General features: G+C 34.1%; 1 protein-coding gene across 1 annotated transcript; it reads left to right on the top strand.

Moving 5' to 3' along the window:
• Window positions 1-667: 667 nt before the first annotated feature.
• On the top strand, window positions 668-11073 carry LOC107814861 (chaperone protein dnaJ 15). Its single transcript, XM_016640356.2, has 11 exons — window positions 668-1231; window positions 2087-2210; window positions 3606-3688; window positions 3760-3871; window positions 3950-4054; window positions 4196-4246; window positions 5643-5732; window positions 5812-5920; window positions 6041-6189; window positions 6282-6335; window positions 10418-11073. The coding sequence occupies exons 1-11, from the start codon at window positions 1104-1106 to the stop codon at window positions 10655-10657; spliced, it is 1245 nt and encodes a 414-aa protein (XP_016495842.1). The 5' UTR covers window positions 668-1103; the 3' UTR covers window positions 10658-11073.
• The last annotated feature ends 6385 nt before the right edge of the window (window positions 11074-17458 follow it).

The raw sequence follows: 17458 nt of genomic DNA, 5'->3' as shown, positions 1-17458 counted from the left end.
ATGTCAAAATGAAAAAGAAAAATTTGCAAGCTTAGAGGGTCGCCTACTCCTCTAAAAGATATAAGAGATGAATATATTGAGAATGAACAAGTTATAGTAATATTTATCTGATTTGACTTGATAGATTTTAGTTTATACTTTGAATGTTTATCAAAAACTAATTTGGCTAGACCTACCATACCAATGTCAAAAATTGATTTGAGTAGCCTAGACCGAGATCTCCAATAGGCAATAAAGTGCTAGTTTGATTTCAAGCTTAAAATGTAGGAATCCACGTATAAAAGTCTACACAAGTAATGCAGCGTTTGGTTAGATTAATTTATATAAACTAGGCATTATCCATTTTGTTGCTCGCATATACAAAAATCTATGTGTTATTTTTATGCATGATAAGAAATGGAATAAGAATACATAAATTAGTAAAATATGGATTAAAATAACTATAATAACCAAAATAATCCTCATGTATTAAATAATTTTTTTAAATAAACAAAAAACATATTTAAAGTATAGATTGTGCAAGAAATATTACTAGTATATATACTGTATTATTAATTTTGTATTATTTAATTTTTACATTAAAATTTTCAATTTTATATTTTACTTTTAAAAATAGTTGTCTGCGGAGTATTGCTATTCAATTTCCTTTTCAAAGAAATCCTTTTTCGAATTCAAATAAGAACTCCGTCTTCTCTCACACACACACATCTTTTACATCCTGTAAATTTCCCAAAAGCCCTAATTTTCTTTCTTTCCAATATTATTTATCAATTTAAAATCGTTCGGTTAGATCTCTTATAGCTATTCCCATTAATCTTTTTCAATTTTTATTGAGCGCTTAGCATAAATCCCAAGGAAATGAAAAGACGATCCAATTCCTTGAATTCCGCGAAAAAACTTCATAATTCCCCTCAATTGCCTCTCAAATTTTGATGGCTCTGTGACTTCCCAAAAAAAAGAAAGAATTTGTATGGTTTTGTGTGTATAAGTTTTCTCTGCCTGTGTATTTGCAGACAAGAAAGCTATTTGAATGATACACAATTGATATCAGATAGTGATTTGGGTTTTTCTTAAGAGGAAGAAATAGAGATTAGAAGGGAGTAATGTCCGGTTCAAAAATGGAGGGGTCATCGGCTCCGGCGATAAGGCGAGACCCATATGAGGTATTGTGTGTGACAAGGGATTCATCTGATCAGGAGATTAAAAGTGCTTACAGAAAACTTGCTCTCAAGTAAGTCAAACGTATCGCCCTATTGTAAAGAATTTCGTTTTGTACGTTTATTGTTGTTCGTCTAATTATTTCGTATTGACATGAAATGGGTCCAATTGGATCGGTCGGGCAAAGTATAAAGTATTTGGTGTTGGAATGAAATGGGTTTGAATAGAGCAGCTGGACAAGTTATTTAGTACTTGAATGAAATGGATTTGAATAGAAGGAAAAAAGTATCTAGAGGATTCATATATGTAACCCTGATTATTTTTGATGGAGGCTTAGTTGATTAACTGAAGTTGTACTATCATTATCACAGTTTTGCATGTATGCACTTAAATGTGGTGTTGGGGTGTAGTTGATTCATTAATTGAGTTATTGTTGTTGGAATTTTGCATATGTGTACTTAAATGTGGTGTACCTTAACTAAAATATATTGAGCATGTTGAGACTAAAATGTAGTTATAGCATGAAATTTTGTTAAATTTAGTATTCCAAGAATTGAAGTTAGTAGATTGACGGTTGACGTGTTTGGTAATTGGGTAATAGATAGACGATTGATACTTACTTGTATATTAGTTTATTGAAGTTATTTTATTGGAACCTAGAATTTCTTACGTGGAAAAATTAATTGTGATGTGATGCTAGGTTGGGTATAGAGGAAAAAAATGGCTTTAGTGGTGTAGGTATTGGGAAGTTTATTGATGTATCACCTCTGTGCTAATGCTAAGCTTTTGTTCAATTATTAAAAAAAATGATAAAACATTTTAATAAAGACGGAAATTTCTTGATCTAATAGTCTCTCATGCATTAACTATTTTAGAAACATAAAAAGTCTCTTATACATTAGCCATACACAACCTATATTAATGGCAGGTATCATCCGGACAAGAATGCTAACAATCCTGAAGCTTCAGAATTATTCAAGGAGGTGGCATACTCATATAGTGTTCTATCTGATCCAGAAAAAAGGAGGCAATATGATATGGCAGGTTTTGAGGTATTTTGTCCCCTGTCCACTGTCAAGTACATAATTTTCTTGCAAGGTGGTTTATCACTAGAGTTATGACTTTTGAAGTAAACGTCAATATTTATATGTTTTGAGTTACTGTGATCGCTATTGGTAAAGTTAGATACTCCGCAGTTCCTTAGTGTCCTTGAAGAAATAAGAAAAACAGAAGATTCCGGTCGGACTTGGCGAAGACTGTGAGAATTAATACACGGAAAATATTGTTAACATAACAACTAACTAACAACAAAGACAATAGCAAATTTTAGTTAGGCTTAGTTTGGTACTAATCTTGAATCTTGGTCTGGCTGCGCTCATAAAGCTACCAGCTTTTAAAAGTTTGTGGTTATATAATATTTTAATTTGTCAGAACTTTATTTTTGGACCAGAGCAGCTTCCAGATATTTGAATGTCGTAGATCGCTAAATGTGATGATTGAATGTATTAGAAAGGACGAGATGGACCTAAGATCACATGCACAGAAATTGTCTCAAATAACCTATAATCTCATGGGATCCATGAGAAGTAGCTAAGAACAAAATACAATTGAAGCAAAAGATGCTCATGAAAAAAATATCCACTAGTTGAATTAAGGCTTAGTCATTGTTGGTCACTTACATTAGTTTTGGTGTTTGTTAGAAGTTTTTAATTTTGTTTGAGATTTGTATGCCAGTTTAAAGATAAGTTTGCGATTCAGAAAACTTTTAGTTTTAGACAACTCTCAGTTTTCTGAGAAGACAAATAATTGAATATTGGAATGAAATAGATCTAAATAGTAAATAGAACGGAGTGGTTGTAAAGGATTCATATAGTCAACCTCAACTACTTTAGGATTGGTGTATTATTGTATCAATAAAAAATGTGTAGGTAATGTTTGAGCTCTTGACTTATGGAGCAGAACATATGTTTTTTTTTTTTTTGTGTGTGTGTGTGTGTGGGGAGGGGGGGGGGGTTAATATGTCAGCTATAGGAAAACTTATAGGAAGAATTCGACAAGGTCAAAGAGAGACTCAAACTAATACATTTGATGACATTGGTTATCTTCCACTGGTATCATTGTGTATTGCAGTAGCTGGGATTTTTTTGCGGGTGTTCTTTCTGCAATTTCTTTTCTATGTATGCATGAATTTTGAAAGGTGGTTGTCTCTCTCTCTCTCTCTCTCTCTAGTAGTATGTGTATAGTTTCTTTTTTATGCTTTTTGCAATCTATCTAAATTGTGCTAGTTATTTTTTTGTCAGGTATGATGTGCATTATTTATTTAGTAGACAGACTCCCAATTGACTTATACACGCGGCAATCTTTAACTGATTATAGTTCCTATATAACTGCTCACGCGCATGTGCCATTTGCCTACTCTCTTGACATTTGATCTTTAAAATTTTAAGGCTCTTGATGCTGAAGGAACGGATATGGAAATCGATTTATCCAATCTTGGAACTGTCAACACAATGTTTGCAGCATTGTTTAGGTAATCATCATACCAAACTTATCATTCTAGTAGTTTTTTCTTGGTTTTTGAATTCCTTATCTGTCTGATAGCAAGTTGGGTGTTCCCATCAAAACAACGGTCTCTGCTAATGTCCTTGAAGAAGCTTTGAATGGAACTGTCACAATTCGCCCTCTTCCAGTTGGGACATCACTTAGCGGAAAGGTAGCATTTGTTTTTCATTTTCAATTAGCAGGACAATGTTTCAGCTGTATCAAGGTTTTTAGTTTGGTTTTGCTGCAGGTTGAAAAGCAAAGTGCCCATTTTTTTGGTGTAACGATTAGCAGTGAACAAGCGGAGGCAGGGCTTGTAGTTAGAGTTACTTCAGCAGCTCAAAGCAAATTTAAGGTACACTTCCAGATCTGTAGAATTTTAATAGTAGCTATTCTTGCATGTACTTTGTAAGCAGTCATGTATATTTTCATGTTTTTTGTGTTTTCTTCTTTGCCATGGGTTGAGATGGTAAAACTGAATTTTATGTAATTTCAGCTGCTCTATTTTGAACAAGATGCAAATGGGGGTTATGGCCTGGCTTTGCAGGTACTGCATTTTACAGTTATCAGTTTCCATTGTGAGCTCAAGATACTTTTCATTGATGCTGAGTTCTTAGTGATTTGAAGTAGGTAGTTACAGATTCATCAGGCTGCTAATGTGCAACATCTTCCTTCATCATTCATTCTCTTGGAACAACGATCCTAAATATCTGAATTTTTTGCATTTAGGCACCACAATCTCGTCGTCTCACCTCAACTTCACTCTTCTTATGCTGAATACACGTGCAGTTCATATATTCAGTTTTACTTCTAGTTATCTTAAAACTCGTACTTTAACAATTGATGGTTTTGGTCAATTAGCACAATGTTGTCGGCAAATAGCATGCACCAGGGCACTTCATCTTGTATTGTGTTTGTTAGCTCATTCATAACTAGGGTAAACAAGTATAGGCTCAATGCCGATCCCTGGTGTAAATTCACAGTTATCAGAGCCTCCTGTATATTTCCTACTACTGTTCTCACACTCTGTTGGTTGGCTCCTTTATACATGTCCTTTATGACATTTATATATTCAATATGAACTCCAGACTTCTTTGATCAACATAACTGTAACGCTTAAGTGTATATCCGCATTTACCGATCAAATAAAATGTTTTAACTAACATGTTGTGATGCACCTTTCATATCTTTTGCTAATGCTAACAAAAAATGTTGCTTATGGAATTTGTCAGAAGTAAAAAATTTGTTAGTCAATTCTAATTTTCAGAAAAATATTTTGCTAGCTGATTCTAAAAGCTTTACTGTGTCCTAGAAATGGAAATAGTAACTATTTTCACACTCTGTGTTCCTGATTTCATCTTAGTATCTTTATTTTCCTACAAAATTTCCACTTGATAATTTTCCGTTAGCTAAGCTTTAAGCCACGTGGCTCATGACTTATATGCGGTCATAGGAAGTTATAGTCAGGGGCTAGCTGTAATAGATGAAGCTGTATCCTATTAGGATCTCAGTAAACTGAAGTGTATAATTGACGGTATCAATCGACTGCTTTGGAAAACTAGACCTCATTCCAAGGTATAACAACTAGACCTCATTCTAAGGTGTAATTTTGAAATTTTCTGATTTTGAAGCTCTTCATGGTCTGCAATCTGCATAAGTGAGTTTTACTTATACAGAGCAGATACTGGACCTGTAATCCCTTATCTTTAGATATATAAGCTCAACACTAGTAATTACCTCTAATTTGCCTGCACATCGGGGTTGCGTTTTTCACAGTTATCTTTCGAGTAATTTTCTTCTCAATTTCAAGGTCTAAACATGCCTCAAACTTCTGTGATTTGTGAGCTAGTCTACTGTACTTTAGATGGACATGCCGTGCATGTCTTGTGTATTCTAGCCAAGCAATTGACTGATCAAATCTGATGAATTGTCACGGTATGCAGGAAGATAGTGAGAAATCGGGTAAGGTGACGTCAGCAGGAATGTATTTCTTGCACTTTCAGGTGTATAGAATGGATTCAACTGTAAATGCGGTATGTGAATATCACCCTGTTGGTCAAATTCATTATGCAGTGTTGTCGCAGAGCTAATAAAAAATCTGAAATATTGTAGTTAGCGATGGCTAAGGACCCTGAAGCTGCTTTCTTTAAGAAGCTGGAGGGACTTCAACCTTGTGAGGTCTCAGAACTTAAAGCTGGCACTCACATATTCGCTGTTTATGGTTGGAGCTACTTATTTTGTTGAATACATTGTTTTTTCTGCTGTGAGAAACACTATCAAATTCCAATTGATTCTCCAATGCCAAATCCTTAAGGCTGAATTTTGGTTGATCCCTCTGCAGGAGATAATTTCTTCAAGCCTGCTACTTATACGATTGAGGCTCTCTGTGCCAAGTCATATGAGGATACTACTCTTAAGCTCAAGGATATTGAGGCTCAGATTTTGAGGAAAAGAAATGAGCTTCGGCAGTTTGAAGTAGAATATAGAAAGGTTGTCAATCTACTTCTAGACAAATGTTTATCATGGGTCATTGATTCTTTCGTATATCCTCATTGCACTACTTTCCATGTTAATGTTCACAGGCACTGGCACATTTCCAGGAAGTGACCAACAGATACAGCCAAGAGAAGCAGTCTGTAAGTTTTTCTCTTGAAAAGTCTCTCGGTTTAGTTATTATATGGAAAGGGGTCATATTTACCCCTGTACTATTGAAAATTAGTCATATCTACCCTCCTTTTCACTTTTTGAATTTTTATAGGCCTACCGTTGTGCTTATGTTTATATTTGCCCCCCATCCATTAAGTGACCAGTCCTAACTTGAAAAAGGGACATGGAGTGTCTAGGATCAATTTTAAAGGATCAAGTTCATTTTATACAAATCCAAACCCTAAATAAGACATAACCCGACCCTTCGAAACCAATTTACCCACTTAGTCAAAGGAACAAGTGAAAAAGCCTAGAAACATTTCTGGGATTTTACGTTATCCTTCCTATTTTCATGATTTTTTTGTCGAATTAGACACAGCCATGGAAATAATTTCCTATTTGACTTTTTTTTGGAATATCTGAAGAAGTCAGAAGAGAAAAAGGCCAATAATAATGAAGATGAAAACCTTATCAAAGAACATATTGTGAATTTTTATAAAGGATTGTTCAGGGAAGCTGAATCATGGAGGCCAAAATGGTTTGATGATGAGCTAATTAAACTAACAGAAGAAGAAAAAGAATGGATGCAAAGACTTGTCTCAGTGGAAGAATTAGAGAGGGTGATAAAACTCTTTAAAGGAGACAAGGCACCAGGTCCAGATGGATTCAATCTTCATTTTTTTCAGAATTGCTGGAATACAGTCAAGAGAGATGTCTGGGAAACGGTGAAACTGTTTTTTCAAGAAGGAAACGTTGCTAAAAGTTTCAATGCCGCTTTTATAGCTTTAATTCCAAAAAAAAAGGATGCAGTGGAAATTAAAGATTACAGGCCAATTAGTCTTTTGGGGAGTGTCTATAAAATTATTTCTAAATTGATGGAAGAAAGACTTAAATTGGTGATAGGAAGGCTAATCTCCGATAATCAGAATGTGTTTATGGGGGGGGAGGCAAATGGTTGATGCTTCTATGGTTGCAAATGAATGTGTGGAATACTTGGTGAGAAATAAAAGGCAAGGGGTACTTTGTAAATTGGACCTTGAGAAGGCATACGATCATGTCAATTGGGCTTGTTTAAGAGATATCATGAGACAGACGAATTTTGGTGAAAAATGGATTGAATATTGTATATCCACTGTAAGATTTTCAGTGCTCATCAGTGGAAGTCCTCAAGGTTTCTTTAGTTCTTCCAAAGGGCTAAGGCAAGGAGACCCTCTATCCCCGTATCTATTTGTTTTGATCATGGAAATACTTAGCAGAATGCTAAAAAAAGCTGAGCAATTAGGTTCAATCAGGGGGTTGCAGGTTGGAAGAAGAGGAGGGGTAAAATGTAACATTTCTCATATATTGTATGCAGATGACACACTGATTATTTGTGAAGCAAATAGAGAACAATTCATGTATCTCAGAGGGTTCTATTGATTTTTGAAGCACTGACAGGATTGAGGGTGAATCTGTCAAAAAGTAGCTTGTTTAGTATTAATGCAGACAATTGTATAGAAGATTTAGCGGAGGTGTTGGGATGTAAGGTGGAGCAATTGCCTACAACTTATTTGGGGCTACCTTCTGGGTGCTAAGAAGAATGATCAAAGAATATGGCAAGGGGTCCTGGATAGATGTAACAGTAAGATGACTCCATGGAAAAAGCAATATCTATCTTTTGGGGGTAGACTTACTTTAGTAAGCAGTGTATTGGATGGAATTCCAACATACTTAATGTCTATGTTTCAATTGCCTGTGTATGTTGAGAAGAAATTAAATACCCTAAGAAGTAATTTTCTATGGGAAGGCATGGCAGATAAAAAGAAGTTTCATTTGGTCAAATGGCAGAGGGTAATGATTGATAAGAAAGGGGGAGGCTCGGGGATTAGAAATCTGAGAATACATAATAAGAGTTTATTATTTAAATGGTTGTGGAGGTATAATGATGGTAAGGAAAAAACTTGGAAGAATTTGATAAATGCAAAGTTTGTGAAGGAGGATATATGGTGCCCTCCTATTGCCCAAAGTGCTTCAAGAGGTAGTATTTGGAGTAACACAAGCAGATTGTGGACTGAGTTTCAGCAGCACACAAAATTGAAACTGGGAAATGGTGCCAAAATAAAATTTTGGTCTGAAGTTTGGCTGGGGGAGGTAAGCTTGAAAAACAGATTCCCAACTCTATTCAATATTTCTTTTAATAGAGATGGCAGTGTTTCTGATTTCTATTCCTCTAATGGGTGGCAATTAAATTTCAGAAGAGACTTTAATGATTGGGAGATGGAGGAGGTGGGGCAATTTATACATCTACTGGGTACAGCAATGGTAGAAGAGGATAAAGAGGGATTCTATGATCTGGACAACGAACAATGAATTGAAGTTCTCTGTTGAAAACTGCTATAACCTTCTTCAGAAACAATCTGAACACTTTTAGTCAAATTGGCCTTGGAAAATACTATGGAAGACCAAGGCACCTGTTAAGGTAGCCTGTTTCGGGTGGATTGTCTATAGGAAAGCATGCTTAACCCAAGACAATTTGCAAAGGAGATGTTTTCCTTTAAGCTACAGATGGTATCTATGTGAAGAGGATTTGGAATCAGTCAATCATCTTTTTATTCATTGTAAGTTTGCTAAGCAATGCTGGGAGCTTGTCCTCAATACGTGTGGTGTAGCTTGGTTTATGCCGTCAGATGTTAAAAGCTTGTTGGAGAGCTGGAACAGGCAGAGGATTGGAAGGATACAAAAGCAGATCTGGAGAACAATCCCTTTAGTCTTCTGGACTATTTGGACAGAGGAATAATGCTTGTTTCGAGAATTAAAAGGAACCACATCTCTAGAGTCAGGAACCTTCGTATGCAGAATCTGTTTTTTTGGTGTAAAAGGAGTATTCTAGAGAGTATTGATCAGTATATGGAATTTTTAGACTCACTTGGAAATATGTAACTAGAGATTGTTGTAGGGTCTGTCTTGTTTGGTTGTAATTTGAGTACCTTCTTGGTACCTTTATTAATAAACTTTTATCTTATCAAAAAAATAATGAGGAACTAAACACCAGATATAAATTTTCTTATATTTAGAGATTGGATAATTACTATGAACGCATATTCAGACTATTTTAGCATGCTAGAAGGAACTCTGAAACCAAAGAAAGAGCAGCTTTCTGAATCAGCGAAGGCATTATTAACTGGCTTGAAAGTAACAAGTAAATTTGTACCACCAGCTCAAACTAGCTTTGAAATCTTTTTTAACTAGCTTTGTTATTGGTTGCTGGTGTAGTGAATGAAGCAAACTGGAAATACAAGCATCAAATCCCCTCTCCCGCATCCCCAGCACAGTTTCTTCAGTTATCTGAACTGCTTTTTCAGTTGGGACTGGCTTTGGACCAAACTTAAATTAAAATTTGGACAATGTTGAGGGTTCTTTGCTTACCTCCTTCCATCATTGGTACTCACAGTCCATTGGTGTTGGATGTGATAAAGCTTAGAGTTATATCCCCCTTGGTATGATGTGGGTTGTTGTATGATGTGGGTTGTTGGTTTGGAATTTGGAGTAGAGTATGAGAGGAAAGATATGTCACCAACTAATTTCTCTAAATTGTCAAAAGAAGGAGAAAATAAAAGCTGCAACATTAAGGGAAATCAGTGGGTCGGGTTATGTTTTATTTGGGGTTGGTTTTTATAAAATGAACCGGTCCTGTAAAATTGATTCTAGACACTCGACGTGTCTTTTTTAAAGTTGGGACTGGTCACTACGGATGGGGGGCAAATACAAAAATAAGTATAGCGGTAGGCCCTTAAATATTCAGAAAGTGAAACGTAGGGTAGATATGATTTATTTTCAATAGTACAGGGGTAAATATGACCTTCTCCGATTATTATATTACGTAAATGTCCTCGTGTTGAGATGGTATGTCCAAATTCTTTGCAACACAAGTTGCTTGGCTTTCATTTAGTGGCTTGGGAAGTGTTACAACAATATATTTTCCCAGATTTTGCTATAATTAATGCATCTCTTGTTTGTTTAGATTCTACTTCACTTTGTTCCTTGTATTATCTGATAGTTCCTGCATGCTGATTTAGTACTGCCATTTGTAAAGGTCGATGAGATGCTGAAACAAAGAGACAGCATCCACTCTTCTTTCACAGTTGGAAGGTCCGTTGCTAATTTAAGTGGCAACGGGAGTGGGCATTTCAGTAATGGAAGTAGCAGTAAGGTCCTTGGTGAAGATTATAAAGCGGATAGTCCAGGGGAAGATGGCAGTTCAGATTCCAAGGACAAGTCATCAAAGAAAAGATGGTTCAACCTTAACCTCAAAGGGTCTGATAAAAAGAACTGAAATGTTGGATGGTTATTTATGTTCTCTACGTACTTCCTGCTGAGTTTCGAGTTCTAGAATTGCTGTCAAGGCCACAAGTGCAGGTATTGTGCTACCGGAAGAAGTCTCTTCATATATCCTTTGCTCTATTTATTGGTCGGTCTTGTGCTTCGCCAAGTGCTTTATCTCTCTGAGGCATGTGAGGTTTGAAATATAGGTTCTATTTGTGTTTGTATGCATGATTCTTGTGATGTACCATAATCTCAACTAGGCTGATCTTCATTTGTCAATCCATACAGATTATAGAATTCAGAGGTATTGTAATTTCCGCCAACGAACACGTTCTATTTTTCTTTTCTTTTTTTGTGACTGTGAAATTGTAATGTTTCAGTGGTGGGTATATCTCATTCTTACAGAAAAATTTGAATGTTATGGAATTGGATCTATTGATTCCCCAGTTCTTGTAAACTTACCTTTTCTCAAACATATACAAGTTATTTCATTATTGGCTATGGAAGCACAATTATCAACATATACTGCAAAAAAGACTACTGAATCCCTTTACCTCATAAGAAAGAATAGTGAAATAGCCAAGGAACAATGCATTGGTTATGTATCTTTAGAAATTTAAGCTACGATTGTCGTGATTCTTGTTAAGATCATACCAAGACTTTTACAAGTTTGCACACCTTGGCCGGAGAATCAATTATCAATCCTAAGAGTTATCTTTGTGTACACCTTTTCCTAAAATTACCATGTAAAAAGACATTATTTCATTTAACTGATATAATTATCAACCATTGAAAATTTGATACCCGCTTTTCTCCCGACTAATTATCAACCATTGCATTGAACTGAGAATCTCATTTCTTCATAAAACCTTTCAATAAACTTGTCAGCTCTCTCATCAATGAAATCATCACTAAATCATCTCCAAGAGCAAAAATCTCTGTAACTTGTCTGTTTTTTGAGTGATTTTTTTAGCAAAGGTGTGTTTGAAGGAGAAAATTGGTATTCTTGCTCTTTTCAATGAAACTAGCCTTGGAATAATGGGGTTCTTCATAATTGAAGCGTCTGGAAAGCTTTTGGAAAATGGTTTAAAAAGGTGTCTTTTTTCTTTTGAAAATGGGGAAAGCTAGGCTGGAAAAAGGTTTGTGGTGGGTGTTAATTATGAAGTAGCCGTTACAGCGCGGCTATCTGGAGCAGAAAAATAAGTGTATATAAAATTGAAAGAAATTTCGATTCCTTGCTCTGGTATAATATAACGTGGACAATAAGTACACCTTCGAATACACGTTTTTTATTTGCTTCATTTTGTAAGAGATCCCTTCCACATCCAAAGTTTTTTGGGGTTTTAACGCCATATACCCCTCTCTTTACTCACTATACCTTACAACCTATAATTTGATAGAGAATCTTATGCGTGTAACAACCACTATTAATAAGGGAATAATATCCCTTAAATGTAGCCGTAATTATTGAAACCTGTACTTCACTTTTGATATTGTATATTCTGTACTTTCAATCTTCCCATATATTTTGAACATACCACAATATTCTAATTTGAAATACAATTCAAATCGAATATATCACAATGTTATAATGACAAGTATGCTATCTAAACCAAGCATATTACAATATTCTAATTTAGAATATATTATTCAAACTAATACGCCATAATATTCTAATTTGGAATACTATATTCAAACAAAACATACTATAATATTCTAATTTGGAATACAATATTTAAATTTGGAATACAATATACAAACCAAATATTCTACAATTTTTTTAATTTGAAAAATCTGGTTTGAATACTGTATTCCAAATTAGAATATTGTGGTATGTTTGATTTGAATATTATATTCCAAATTAGAATATTGTGTTATGTTTGATTTGAATATTCCATCGTTTTTTATTTGAATAATGTATTTTTATTAGGATATTGTGGTGTATTGGTTTGAATAGCATATTCTAATATTTTATTTTAGTTTATATATTCATCGTTGTTTGATTTGAATAATGTATTTTTTATTAGGATATTGTGGTGTATTCGTTTGAATAGAATATTCTAATATTTTATTTTAGTTTATATATTAAATCCCAAATTAGAATATTGTCACGTTATTTATTTTTCTTTTGATTACATAGATGAAAGAGAAGAAAAAGATTATGGAGGACTTCAATTACTTCGGGTGAACTTTTTGGTGAACGTGTATAATTTCAATTCCTTAAAACATGGGATGATGGAGTGTTTTAAGGGATTTATTAAGTTGGAGTGAGAGATAATTTAGTTCCTTAAAAGGTGGGATTTATTTAATGACATATAATGATATTAAAAGTTTAAAAAGTAATAAACTTTTAGAAAATAGGTATACAAGGTAAAATAAATATTTCAAAGGTATATGGAGTTAACTAGTATTTTTAGTGGGCATACCGTGTAGATTACCCTTGTTTTTTCCAGGATGATATTTTTTTTAAGAAATATTATTACTTTCTCTTGTCCCAAATATTAATCGTTCTAGTAAGATGAATTTATTTCAAACTGATATTTTTAAAAAATAAGAAGTCGTTCCAATGGAGTATTATATTTTTCTAGATCAACATGTTCATATCAGTGGAATATTATTAAGTGATAGATTTAAGAAGAGACAAGGATAGTTTTGACAAATACTTTATGAGTAAGGTTAATAAGTAAGTAGTATATTTTTAAAGGATGCACAAACACAATAAAATACATATAATATTGATCGTATGTAATCAATCTCTAATAGTTCGATGTCTGTGAATAAGGATATACTTGAGCTGATTTGGTAACGAAATGGATATGTTTAACTCCAACTATTAAAGGACTGCAAAATTAGATCATTTCGCATGTTCGATGGTAAATTTGAATATTTTCCCTCATAAAAATTTAAGAAAAAAAATTCACTACCAAGATAAGAATGCTAGTAAAGGGCCTTATATTTAAGCAGCGAAGCATATATTCGAGCTTGTCTCATCAACAAATTAAGAATATATGTTATGTTCCCATGGGACTAACCATCACAAACTCTCAGGTGTTCGAGAGTGAGAAGGAAACTAATTTTTTATTTTATTTTTTGAAAGCCGTGTTATTTGTCCATGACGGAGGGTGGGCCAACGAGAGTGGATCAAACAGGACTGACAAGCTTTCAGGCAAGTAATTTTCTGAAAAAATGGTATACATATCACCTTAGGTTAATCCCACATTGAAAAACAAAAGAAAAGTAAAGAGTTTTATAAGGTACAATACAAGTTCATATGGTACGCATGCTTTTGCGTAGCCAAGGTACAAATTCATGAGATTTGTTGGGCCAAAGTGAAACATACATGCCGAATCTCCCTCAGTACGATGATGGGGCAAGCTTCTGAAGAAGGGGTGTACATATCATGTTACCACATCGAAATGGGAGAGAAAAGTAAAGAGCTTTATAAGGCACACAACAAATTCTTAAGGTACGCGCGTTTTTGGGACCAATAGCAATATGTGCCATGGGCTTATGCCGTAATATTACTCATCCATTGGTGAATACGTTCTCGTATTAATCCATGAGTAGAGTAAGATGTATCTGTACAAAATTCAAACCAAAAAGAGAAACAAATGAGTTATAAGCAAAAAGATGATATCCAGTTAAAAATAAAAATAAAACATACTCCTATATTAGAGTATGTTTTATTTTGTACGTAGTTAGTTATGGAAGAAACGGGTAAGGATGGGTTTATTCTACTTTCTTTATCTCCAAACATTCTTAACTTTAGATGTCGCTTTCATTTGGTTGAGGTGTACGGGAGGATGCTTAAGCTGTCTGTTGAAGAAATCTCTTGGAAGGAACCAATCAGCTCATGATTAAACAAATTAAAAAATCTTAAAAGAATTTACAAATAGCAACATTACAATCTGAACACCCACCCACCTCCCCCTCTATGTTTTATGTGCTCCCCCAAATACCCAACACCCTATTTTCTTCAAGAATTTAATAATTCTTCCAAAAATTTATACAAATCTAAAGGAACTAATGTGTTGCTTTACTTTGTTACACAAAAATGACGTTCAAATTTGTGCTCCATAACTAAAAAAAATACTTTTCTACATCATGAAAAGAAAATACTCTTTTTGTTGAAATACAAGAAAATACTTTTTATTACATAATTTTTTATTTGAAATGAAAGAAAATACTTTTTACTACATTTTGTTGAAATGAAAGAAAATATTTTTTCTACATCATGAAAAGAAAGTTCTTTTTTTTTTTTTGTTAAAATGAAAAAAAAACTTTTTTTATATCGCGAAAAGAAAATACGTATTTTTTGAAATTAAAAAAAATACTCTATCTATAACATGAAAAGAAAGTACTATTAATAATATTGCTATTTAGGCTGGGGTGGGAGTGAGGGTGGGGGTGGGGGTGGGGGTAGGGGTGGAGCGAGGGTGTGGGGTTGGGTTGGGTGGGTGGAGTTGGGGTAGGGGTGTAGGGGTGGGTTGGTGGGGGTGGGGAATGGGAGGAAGGTTGGAAAAGAGTTTTGGAAAATATTTTCTCTTCTCTTGATAGAGAAAATATTTTTCTCCAATTGAAAGAAAATGAGTTGATGAGAAAAATATTTTCTAAAACATTTAAGCCAACCAAATATGAAAAAATTAAAAAATATTTTCCGAAAAATATTTTTCTTCGTACCAAACACACCCAGAATCATCGACATCGTAATAGTTATACGTTTGAAGTACCCAAAATTTTGTCTTATTAGTTTCTGTTTAATTTGATTATTATTCAAGATTTGGTTCTTGTACTATTTCACATAAGTATTTAACATGTAGCTAAAATTCGACAAAATAGATGAATTTAGTTTCTTTAACATTTTCAGTTGCTACAAATTTCCTTAAGAATGTTGGGAGGGTGCATACACTGTTCTATACTAGGAGTGTGAATACTATAAGATTTAAATTAAATTAATCGTTACACTTTTGCTCAGTTAAAATAAACACTGAAAATATTTTGATAAGCTAATCATATTTCGTAGTGTAAATTTAAATTATTTTCTTAAATAAAGGTCATATAAACACGTGAGTTAGAGATGCAATAAAGTATTCATTGCCATCTCAGTTGAGTTTCTCTCTGCCCTAATATTTTTCATAAGTGGGGAACGGGAGTCTGATTTTAGAGGGAAATGGATAATTGGAGGTGACTAAACAAATTATTGTGGCAAGGTTATTAATTAGTACTAAAAGGTAAAAATGCAATCAACAATTTTCCCCCTTATTTTTGTGTGTGATAAGGACAATGATAATCAATATCTTGTCCAAATCATTACCATATCATCATTGCCCAAATTTAATTTGCTGGTACTCAAGAAAATAAAAAAACTTTTTGCCCAAGATTAACATCTTCACAACTTGACGTCCCAGGTTGCTGATTTGAGAAAGTTTCATAAAACCACTATGTTTTAGCGGTTGTTAGCTAGTTGTAGCTATCATTTACTATATTACTTCCTATAGCTATGTTTTCAGATTTTTAGAGTGTATTCGATGTATTTAAACTACTGTATTGATGAATACAGTAGCATTTCTAGGCTTGAAACAGGGGATTACAGCTAGATAGATCTTTGTATTCGGGTGTATTCGACTGTATTCATGGCATGAAACATGGGATTATAGCTGGACATATTATTATATTCGACTATATTCACGGCGTGAAACAGAGGATTACACTATTTTTAAACGGAAAAAATGAATCAATTAACATAATAGACTCCTAATATAACTCAACAAACTCAATTATAACACACAAATTTTGTATATAAAAAAGATTCTCAACTGAAAAACACCCCAAAAACATAGCAATCTTCAGAGAAATTTTATAATACATCTGAATACATAAATTATATTAATTAGAAAACATATGAATACATTCATGGAATATAGCGAGACAGTGAATACAATGAAATACATAAAATACAATGAAAAAAAGACAATGAAATAAATAGAACACAGCGAGACATATTGAAATAAAATGAAAAAAAAAGATAATGAATACAATGAAATACAGCGAGATACATTAAAATACATTGAAATATATTAACGGAAAATTGACTTTGTTGGGCCTGAGGATAAACCAGAGGACAAAGGCTACGACACCAACGATGACCAAAGAGTGCAGAGGATCTGGAAGATGCAAGTGCAGATGTAGTTGAATGGGTTGTAGCAGTAGCACCCGCCGGCGTGGCCTGGGCAGTGGTAGGTTTTGGACGGCAGCAGAATTGATGGGTCGTAATATGCTCCATTCAGATAGGGTCCGACCATGGTTGACGTGAAATCAAGAAACACAAAAAAGCAGTTGAGTTGTTAGATGGAGTTGGGCGAAATAACGGAGTTCATCTTCAGCCTTGATCCAACGGAGGAGAAGACATCAGGAAGTAGAGAGAAAGAGAGAGAGAGAGAGAGAGGGAGAATAGATATGGGTGGGGGATAGAAGAAATTTGAGGGGATATGAGAGAGAAAAATAATACAAAGCTTATTTTATGGCTTAAGGGTAGGAGGTGACTATAAATAGATATATGGGTATAAAAAATCAAAAGGTAGCTATGGAATATAATTTTTTAAAATGGTATTTATTTAAAATAAATAAAGTATCAACCTTTGCTATAGGGGGTAACTAATCCTTTAACTTAGAAAGAATTACGGCCCTTGTCACTTGGCCTAACAGCCCAACCGAAAATGGCCCAGATTTGAAACTCTTACCCTATTTAGCCCATATTGTACATAACTTGAAAGAAACTTTTCAACCTTTAGGCCATTATTAAAGACACACT

This window comes from Nicotiana tabacum, chromosome 16, assembly GCF_000715075.1.
Source record: "Nicotiana tabacum cultivar K326 chromosome 16, ASM71507v2, whole genome shotgun sequence".
NCBI lineage: Eukaryota > Viridiplantae > Streptophyta > Magnoliopsida > Solanales > Solanaceae > Nicotiana > Nicotiana tabacum.
The sequence above is the reverse complement of the archived record's forward strand: the minus strand, read 5'-3'. Positions and strand labels throughout refer to the sequence as shown.

What these genes read in the sequence shown, in the direction of transcription:
- LOC107814861 (XM_016640356.2), top strand. Translation starts at nt 1,104, where the DNA reads ATGTCCGGTTCAAAAATGGAGGGGTCATCGGCTCCGGCGATAAGGCGA. An exon ending in ATGTTTGCAGCATTGTTTAG is followed by an intron (nt 3,689 to 3,759) that starts GTAATCATCATA and finishes TCTGTCTGATAG; the next exon opens with CAAGTTGGGTGTTCCCATCA. An exon ending in TGGATTCAACTGTAAATGCG is followed by an intron (nt 5,733 to 5,811) that starts GTATGTGAATAT and finishes GAAATATTGTAG; the next exon opens with TTAGCGATGGCTAAGGACCC.